Genomic DNA, 9,575 nt, shown 5'->3' on the forward strand with positions numbered 1-9,575 from the left:
GTGACTGTGAATCATCTCTTTGTGAACTATAAGGATGTAAGCACGAGACTGTTCGTGGATTCAGCACATGTTTTTTATTAGATATATAAATGATCTTGCATGCATCCAGGGAACCTGATAACAGTGAAATGAATAATGAAAACTGAGGCCTGCTCACCGCCTGTTGTTTAGTCTCCTCAGTTGTACAACACTCAGTCTTTGTTTACATCAAAGCATTGAAAACTGCAACTTAGACGGATGACGGGTTTTCTCTTGTTGATCCAGGTGAGTCAAGCATACTCAATTTGTTGTGTTTATTTTGAAACTCTAAATCCACCTAACTTTCCTGCAGTTACTGATATTGTTATTCCTTCACACCAACTGATGTGGAAATAGTAGCTTCTAAATTATTAAACATTGTTGTCCACTTCTTCGAGCATGCGTTCAAATGTCTGCAAAGAATGGCGTGCACTCCACAAATCTGGACTTCTATTGCATAAAAAATGGTTTATATGCAAGTGCATTGCTAGTGTTTGATGGACGCAGCCCTCCAGAACACTAGGTGGCACTATTGTCTCGTTTTAGTCTTGTGAACTCAAACACGTCTGCACTTCACAGGAGAAATAAAAGAAGACTGAAGGCTGCAGAAGTTTTAACCCAAAATACAAAGATAATCTAAAGCAGGTAACGTTAAATATAATAATCCTTTCTGGTGTCGTACTAATTGAATAGACAACGGCCTTTTGCAGTATTTTACCGACGACTCTGGTCACATGGCGCCTCAGTCATACGTCCCGTTCATTTCCATTGAAGTAAATCTTTACTTTATGGTAATTGGTTCTGTAATAATAGAATCCAGTTTGAACGTGCAGACAACAACAGCGGTACAAACATTTGCAGATAAAATGTGTTTTGGTCTCCAAACATGCAAACTGTCCACAGAAATAGTGTTTTTCAGTCACAGCAGGCTAACATTTAAATCCACATGGAGTCTACCAAAGATTTTTTCTTTCTAATGAAGTACAGGAGGTACTTTCTACATGGTACAACCATTTTCTACAGCAGAGTGACATCTGGGTTGGGTCTAGACACGGAGAAACTGATAATATTGTCTGGTTTTAACAATTGTGATTAAAAAAAAACAAGCAACAACAGTTATTGTTGTAATTTGAACTGAAAAACCTCTAAGAGGAGAGAGGTTTCAAATCACCTACAATAATGAGCCAAATAATATGTTAGAAAACAAGCTTTCTGCTGAATTTTGTGTTGGAAAATAGTAAAGATATAGCTGTATTTTGGCTTAAAGCATTGTTTCCAATTAGTTTTTGTTTCTTATTAGCACTGAGATGGAAATGCAGCTCCCACCTCACGAGGGAGACGAGCTCTCAGTGGTGGACATGCACGCAGGTGGAGAGCCTTTACGGGTTATCGTCAGCGGCTATCCAGAGGTCAAAGGTGACAGTGTGCTGTCCAAACGCCGCTACGTCCGGGAACATCTGGACCACCTCAGGAGGGTGCTGATGTACGAGCCGCGGGGACACTATGACATGTACGGAGCCCTGATCGTGGCCAGCGAGATCCCCGAGGCTGACCTTGGGGTGCTGTTCATGCACAACGAGGGGTACAGCACCATGTGTGGCCACGCCGTCATCGCACTGGGACGCTTCGCTGTGGACTACAAAATAGTGAAAGAGCCACAGTCACCAGAGACCCAAGTGAACATACACTGTCCCTGTGGCCTGGTGAAGGCGTTTGTCGAGTACTCCGGTGGTAAAACAGGAGGAGTAAGGTTTCTCAGTGTGCCCGCGTTTGCATTCGCCACAGGTAGGGCCCTCAAAACTGTCCTCTGGTATTTCTAATCTTCTGCAGGAATGTAACTGCGGAACTTCTCCTCCCAGATGTGACGGTGACTGTGGAAGGGTTTGGTGATGTGACTGTGGACATCAGCTACGGAGGGGCCTTCTACGCCTTTGTAAACGCCCAGAGGTTTGGCCTCGATGTGGCCGAGTCCAGGACTCGAGATCTGGTAGACGCAGCCACAGCAGTGACCAACGCCGTCAAAACTCAGGTAACAAGTTCATATTTCAGCCTGTGTTAAATCCACAGTAGTCTCTGTGCTGACACAGAAACGTTAGCAACAGAATGTTACAGGTGCTAGATGGAATCTAAAAAAAGCACATTTCCTAAAGTAAACCATTGTTTCCCTAATAAATAATGTACCTCTTAACTCTTAAAATAACATCCATCATTTAGATTTAGTGGAAGCCACAGTGTGAAGAATGTGAAATAAAGGCCAGTGAAGGAGGGCTGATTAACACAGAATATCTTGTGTACTGCACCTTTTTTTATTCATGAAATAAGCATTTAACAAGAATATACACAGATGAGCCATAACAAAATGACCACCTGCCTGATATTGTGCAGGTTCCCCTATTGCCGGCAAAACAGCCCTGATCCGTGTAGTCATGGACTCCACTAGACCTCTGAAGGTGTGCTGTGGTATCTGGCACCAACACATTAGCAGCAAATCCTTTAAGTTTCGAGGTGGAGCCTCCATAGATCGGACATGTTTGTCCAGCACATCCCACAGGTGCTTGATTGGATTGAGATTTGGGGAATTTGGAGGCCAAGTCAACACCTTGAACTCTTTTTTTGGGTTTCTCACACCATTCCTGAACCATTTTTGCTTTGTGGCAGGGCACATTGCTTTCTTCCCATAGTGCATCCTGGTGCCGGGTGTTCCCCAGGTAGCCTAAGCGATGCACACGCACCTGGCCATCCACATGTTTGAAAAGAAAACGTGATTTATCAGACCAGGCCACCTTCTTCCACTGCTCTGTGGTCCAGTTCTGATGCTCACGAGCCCATTATATGCGCTTTCAGCAGTGGACAGGGGTCAGCATGGGCACCCTGACTGGTCTGTGGCTACGCATCCTCATATGCAACAAACTGTGATGCACTGTGTATTCTGACACCTTTCTATCAGAACCAGCATCAACTTTCTTAGCAGTTTGATCTGAAGTAGCTTGTCTGTTGGATCGGACCACACGGGCCAGCCTTCGCTCCCCCGTGCATACATGAGCCTTGGCCAGTCATGACCCTGTAACGGTGTACTGCATTTCCTTCCTTGGATCACTTTTGATAGGTGCTGACCACTGCAGAATGTTTTGGAGATCTGAATCAGTCATCCAGCCATCACAGACTGGCCCTTGTCAAAGTCGCTATAAATTTGCTTGATAATTTTTCCTGCTTCCGACACATCAACCATGAGGACACAATGTTCATACGCTGCCTAATATATATCACACCCACTGGCAGGTGCCATGGCAATGACCTGTCAGTCAACTACCTCTCCGTGTTCATAATGTTATGGCTGATTGGTGTACATGACAGTGTCTTTAGAGGGCTCTTGTGTGCATTTGTTCCAGACGTATGCGTTACATTTGCTTCAGTGGGGTTGAAGTCAGGGCCAGGGAAAGAAGTATCAGGAACCAAAGTATATGTAAAGGCGTTGTCCACATTGTGTATGTTGATTCAAAAGCCTTGCTGTTTTCTCCCCTAGGTGAAGTTGCACCACCCATCCAGTGAGGATCTGGCCTTCCTCTATGGCACCATTCTCACAGACGGCAAAGACAATTACTCCTCTGATCCCACTGCCAATATCTGTGTGTTCGCAGAAGCACAGGTACCCGACTGACACTGCTCCTGAGCAAATACCAACTCGTCGTTTGACACTTAAAGGAGCGATGTCTGAAACATTTACCATCTACATTTAGTGTACTAAGATGATGATGTTGTGTTGGAAGAATACTAAAGGAGGACACTAACTGTGTTTTTGTATTATCTTGACCTGGTTTTTAACTGGTTTAAACGTCAGGTGGACCGAAGTCCTACTGGTTCCGGTGTTACAGCCCGAGTGGCTCTACAGTATCACAAAGGTCTCATCCAGCTGAACCAGACCAGGATGTTTCAGAGTGGAGCTACTGGATCCCAGTTCACAGGGAAAGCTGTCGAGGTACCAGAGTTTTCATCTTCTGCCTCGAGCTCGATGTTTTACAGGTCCAGAGTCGACTCATATGTGTATGGGCAGGGGTGGGGTGAGTGTTCTTTTGCCCCGCTCTTGCACTGATAAGATGGGTGAAAGGTTTCTGGGTCGGCTGTCACGGTCAGAAAGTGCCATTAACCAAAGATCAGGAGATCTTTATCCCTTCCTTATCCTCAGTCATCAGTCGCTTCAGTGTGTTAAACAGGTCAGAGCGTTTGTTGTAAAACACTGCGGAAAGACTGTAAACGCTTTCTTCTAAAGCACTAAACTGGTTTTAATACTGAGTGAAAGACACATTTTCTGAACACTAATATTTAAATCTCTTGTGGACGGTAAAGTCAATATAAAACTATATGCATATATCACTGTCTTAAGATAACAAGTCAGATCATCAAGACCCAATTAGATGGTTGGATTTACATTAAATTAGGGACTTTGTAGGCCCACTGAATATTTGTTCAACATATTACAATATAAATGAGCTTTATTTTAATTCATGAAAACAAATTGTTGTCAGCTAGGGCAGGGTGATGTGGCCATAAATGATTATAATAAAAATGATCATCATGATAAAAATTTCACATCATTAGATATCAATAATTAATCCTGAGTGAAAGTGGTTTTAAAACAATTATAATGATAAACATAATGTTATCGTGAGTAAAATTAAGTAAAGTCCTTTTTCAGTCCCTTTTCCTCAACAAGATAAATATACTAATTGAAAAATTAAGTGGTAATTAGCTTGTGATTCAAATGAATTAAATCAAACATTTATTGGACATTTGTTATATTGTTATTGAGGAAAATTATATCACAATAATTATCATTATTGTTTTATTGCCCAGCCCTATAGCATATTATTATATTACACATTTCTATTTCATGGTGGACTCTCCCTGTGGCATTTGAGCTGGCTTTATACTGTGATCAGACGACCTTGACAAGTCACTCATAAATGTGGTTTATGTACCTCGCTAACCGGTGATTGGTTCACCTGCGACCCATAAACCCTCAGAAATAGACAAACGTGAACCTAAGTGATGAAGCCGGAGTGCCAGAGACGCTTTGTCTTACAAACTTCTGTTCACGTAGGTGTGTTTGTGATTCTCCTTTCTGTTCAGGAGACCAAGTGCGGAGACTTCAAGGCTGTAGTGGTGGAAGTTGCCGGCAGAGCTTTTTACACCGGAGTTTCCCGATTCGTGCAGGAGCCAGACGACAAGCTGACACGAGGTTTTCTGCTGAAGTGAGCCTCAATTACAGGTTATTAAACATGTTTATACAAATATATACTGAATCCATAATAAACAGCGTTGAAGAGATGGTAGCAGTCATTTCTGTTTTCATAGTTCATTATAACCTGATTGACCTAAATTAAGAAATGTTTTGCATTCCATTGTGCATTACATACATGAACTAGGATAGAGACAGCACATTGAGAATCTGTTCAGCATGAGAAATTGTGTTTTTATGGATTGTATTTTACAGAAATGTAATCGTTTTAAATTGGTCATTTATTTTATTTGATACTGCATTGACTTTAATAAATGTACTGTAAGGCCATCTCGTGTCTGAGCCAATGCTATGCTAGCAATTTTGAGGGATTTTACTTTTGAAATGTAAAATGTTTAAATTCACCAAATTCAGCAATTCCGTATTCCTTAAACTGCATTGTCACTTTTGACTTCAAGGTTGTAATAATCAATAACTGTTATTGAGCTATTAAGCATTGAACAACATATGGAGGAAAAAAAACTTAAAGAGCAGTTTAAAATGTATTTGCTGACAACATGTGAATGTTTGCAGACTGTAACATTGTTGGATTTGTCTTAAATTTAAGAAGGCGGCAGTCAGGTATCCTGTTCAGTAGCAGTCATCGACCACTAGATGGAGCCAGGAGCCTGGCTGCCGTCAGGATCATGAAAACATGATCCTCTGTCCTATTCAGAGTCATGGTGGTAATAAATGACTTTTTGAACCTTAGTAAATGCTGAATAAGAATTCATTCAAGTGCTTGTTAACTAAACACAAAAGCTCATAAGTGTTTTCTCCCATTTATTATCATCAGGTCGTTGTACAATGGAAGGCAATATTTAAATTATAAAAGTCCAACGTTGGTGTTTGACACTGGATGGATTGACGCAGCCAAGGGGACAAATTAAAATCAAGGGTTTTTACTTCCACATGTGACGTTTTCTACAAGAATGAAAACATCACATGTGGATCACAGAGTTTAAAATCAGGGTTTGGTTTCTTGTTTTGTTTCGCGGTGTGAATCCAGCCAGTGTAAAGAAAACATTTCATCTTTTCAGTAAAAACGTAAAGGAGGGAACTCCCTTCAGATGGGAAAAAAACAAGTGTATTGCATTGATTGGGTATGGTTTTAATGGCATTTAGCATAGTAATTATGAATTTATATGTGCATGTGTAACAACCTTATATATAGATATATGTAATCTATGACATGAGTTTCCACACTTATTGAGAAATTGGGGATTAGGCCCAGGCCTTTGAAAGTACCCTTTCAACAGTTAAAATCAACAGAGTTAAGGCCAGCTCTTAACAGGGAAAAGGTTCAAATAAAACATACAGTGATCAGATATATAAATGCTGCACGTCAATGATGAATAGAAAAGAAACCTGCCTCTCAGCTGCGCCCCTTGCAGTCAAAACCACGTCTGTCTAACAACGCTGCGTCTCAGTCTTGTGATGGTTCTGACTGCAAGAGAACGGTAGCGTCCAGAGGAAGTTCGGATCCAGTCTTTCTCTGAAAATGATCTCTTGGACAATTCAGGCGTGTGAAAGCAGCCCCTCTCAATCTATGAAATCAGTCCATACAAAATGGCCCCTTGTGTTTTTAATGGAATCATCTTCCTGTTTGGATCGAGCATCAAGCCCTGAAGGAGTCTTACTAGCTGCACATTTCACTCTGTGCATAGATTCTGACGTACAAAAACAGCACAGAATAGTTTCTATCAGACAGCCTGTAATCAAACGCATGTCTTACACCTGGAAGGGAACCTTTCTCCGGTGGGGAAAAACAGCTTCTTAAAACATTTCATTTGACCAAACTGATCCTCCAGCGGGAACGATCCGATTTGGTCGTTAACAACAACTTTTGGCTTCTGTTCCACATCAAACTCTCAGAGGATGAAAGATCTAAACGTGCTGTGGGTGGTTCTGCAGCGGTGAAGCCGAGCTGGGTGGGAATGGAGGAGGGTGCAGAGGAATGTGCATGTCAGTTTGACCCAAGGCAAACTAAGGGGTGGGTGGGGTGGGGAGAAGATGACCTCAACCCCACTTAGAAGTTGAGCTTTGTGACCGGTCGCTCTCTGCTTGAGTCTGTGGTCTGGCTGTTGATGCGCTTGCGGTTGCGTTTCATCTTGGACAAGTCCTTGTCGAAGACCTCGCCTGATCGCAGCGCTGACACCAAGTCATCAAACTCGCCTCCGTCGTCCTCACCGTTGGCCTTCGCTTTCCGGGCCTTTCGCTCCTTCTCCCTCTGCTCTTTCAGCTGGGGAAACAGAAATAAAAATCATTGTAATTTAAAGAACAACTCCCTCTGTATAAATTTACCTTTGCATCAAATAAATAGTTTGACATTATGGGAAATTCATTTATTTGTTTTCTTGCAAAGAGATATTTGAGAAGATCGATAACATTCATATCTGTGTGTTCAATATGAAGCTACAGTCACAAGAGTGGCATCGATCTTCTCGTCTAACATTACAGAAAGCTAAAAAACATATTACAGCGAACACTGTGGCCACAAGTGGATATTACAAAATAATGACAAATTTGAATTTCCCTTAATTTCACAAGAATCTCCATAATACTCCATAATTATACACTAAGTGTTTTATAACATCTGTGGATCTGATAATATGGAAACTGGGAACGGTCACATACTTGAGCTTCCATTTTGGCCCTGCGCTCCTCCTCCTCTTTGCGTTTTCGTATGTTCTCGTTCTCCTGCTGAGCCTCACCGAACGACTGCAGGAACTGGTCAAAGATGCCAAAGAACTCATCTGGCTGCATCTTATTGGCATCCTCACCAAAGTGCTTTACTGCCCTCAGGAACTGAGGGACCAAAGAGAAGGGGGCAGACAGGATCAGATTTACAGCAGGACACAGTAGAAGCATGTTTTACTCAGTCTTTGACTGTTTTATAGGAGACTCATTAGGTCTCAGCTCTTTGAAATAAGAGCCTGGTACAGAGTAGCTGGGCTTTGAAGCCCATGTTAACCCAGATCTGACCAGCTACTGATTACAGCTGAGGCCAGAGACCGGAGCCAGAGTCCAAATTAAGGCAAGCAGAACATCCAGATGTGAGATCATGCTGAGAACATGTATCTTCCAAGATGTGTATATTAACAGCAGCTCTGTCTGTGACACACACACACACACACACACACTCTCTCTCTCAGGTGGAGCAAAAATGCATTTAAATTACTTAAATTATTTGGTGCCCCCCCCCCCAATAGGACATTATCTATATAATTATAAAAATGCCTAAAAAGGTCACTTTTATACTTTACATCCTGATAAATCTGCAACAACTTTATTATATGCTCACATACACAAACCAGATGCGTGTTCTCTGTTTCAGAGGACCACTGTAAACGCTCTCAAATATTTAACTGTGGGACACCGTAAATGATTCACAGAAACTAATGGTTGCCATGTGACCAGCTGAGCTCTTGGGTCAACGTAGCACACAGACACACTATGGGGCGAAAACATGCTCAAGATAAAAACTCCTCCCGGCTTGCACCAATAAATGTGGACAGGCGCATAAATATAACGTCAAGCTCTCCCTAGAAAGGTGAATATTCTCAGGTTTCTAGTAGTAAAAAGCCTGTGTCCCTAAAAATGGCTGCAAAATCCAGTTTCTTATTCTTTTGCTTCAGCCTCTCATTTTCACAAAGGCCACCTACAGTGAAATGTAACAAAGTTTGATAAAAGCATTCAGAAAATGACATGTTAGGTTGGAAGGTATGATTAAGCCCCACAAAACCATGATGCATTGAGACACACAATGTCCAAACAGTGCTGAACATATTGGTGTAAAATAATGATTGAAAGATAGCGATATCTGGCATTTTGAATCGGTCAATACATCACGATGGTGATATATAAACCCCTGCAGGCAGACTTGTCAGTGTGGCTGCTGTGGAACAATGTTAGCGCTGTAAGTTTTGGGAAGGTGGTGAAAAAGTTGGTTTGAAACCCTAAATGTCTTCACTCACCATAGTCTTTTCTAAAATCTAATCTGAAACCATTACTGGCTAGCGTTAAATATATATTGTTATACTGTAGAAAATGATGCAGTTGAATGACATCACTTCAGACTAACTGTACCTCACTCTCCAGTAAACGGCAGTCACGTTCTGAAATATACAGCAGAAACAGATGTATTTTAATAACAATTCAGTCTAAAACAACACGTTACTGGCTGAGCTAACCATGTATATTAGATTGTACTCTGCATGGACTAATATCTAACACTGTTCCTGGTTTCTGTCTTGACCTGGACACATGGCAACAAGCAGGC

General features: G+C 41.8%; 1 protein-coding gene and 1 pseudogene across 3 annotated transcripts; one reads left to right on the forward strand and one right to left on the reverse strand.

The window, feature by feature from the left end:
• Positions 1–547: 547 nt before the first annotated feature.
• LOC119919384 (trans-L-3-hydroxyproline dehydratase-like) lies at positions 548–6,004 on the forward strand. Of its 3 annotated transcripts, none has more exons than XM_038739798.1 (7): positions 548–663; positions 1,319–1,803; positions 1,878–2,047; positions 3,542–3,664; positions 3,857–3,994; positions 5,146–5,284; positions 5,862–6,004. In XM_038739798.1, the coding sequence occupies exons 2-6, from the start codon at positions 1,326–1,328 to the stop codon at positions 5,269–5,271; spliced, it is 1,035 nt and encodes a 344-aa protein (XP_038595726.1). In that variant the 5' UTR covers positions 548–663; positions 1,319–1,325; the 3' UTR covers positions 5,272–5,284; positions 5,862–6,004. The 3 variants fall into 3 exon arrangements, with proteins under 3 accessions (XP_038595726.1, XP_038595725.1, XP_038595724.1); XM_038739797.1 differs by having other exon boundaries at positions 5,865–6,004; XM_038739796.1 differs by lacking the exon at positions 5,862–6,004 and having other exon boundaries at positions 5,146–5,584.
• Positions 6,005–6,063: 59 nt separating this feature from the next.
• The window catches only part of LOC119919386, a 13,324-nt pseudogene continuing 9,812 nt past the window's right edge, over positions 6,064–9,575 (reverse strand).

This window comes from Micropterus salmoides, unplaced genomic scaffold (genome assembly GCF_014851395.1).
Source record: "Micropterus salmoides isolate LMB-PRFRI ecotype aquatic unplaced genomic scaffold, ASM1485139v1 Ms_hic_scaffold_2708, whole genome shotgun sequence".
Classification (NCBI taxonomy): Eukaryota; Metazoa; Chordata; class Actinopteri; order Centrarchiformes; family Centrarchidae; genus Micropterus; species Micropterus salmoides.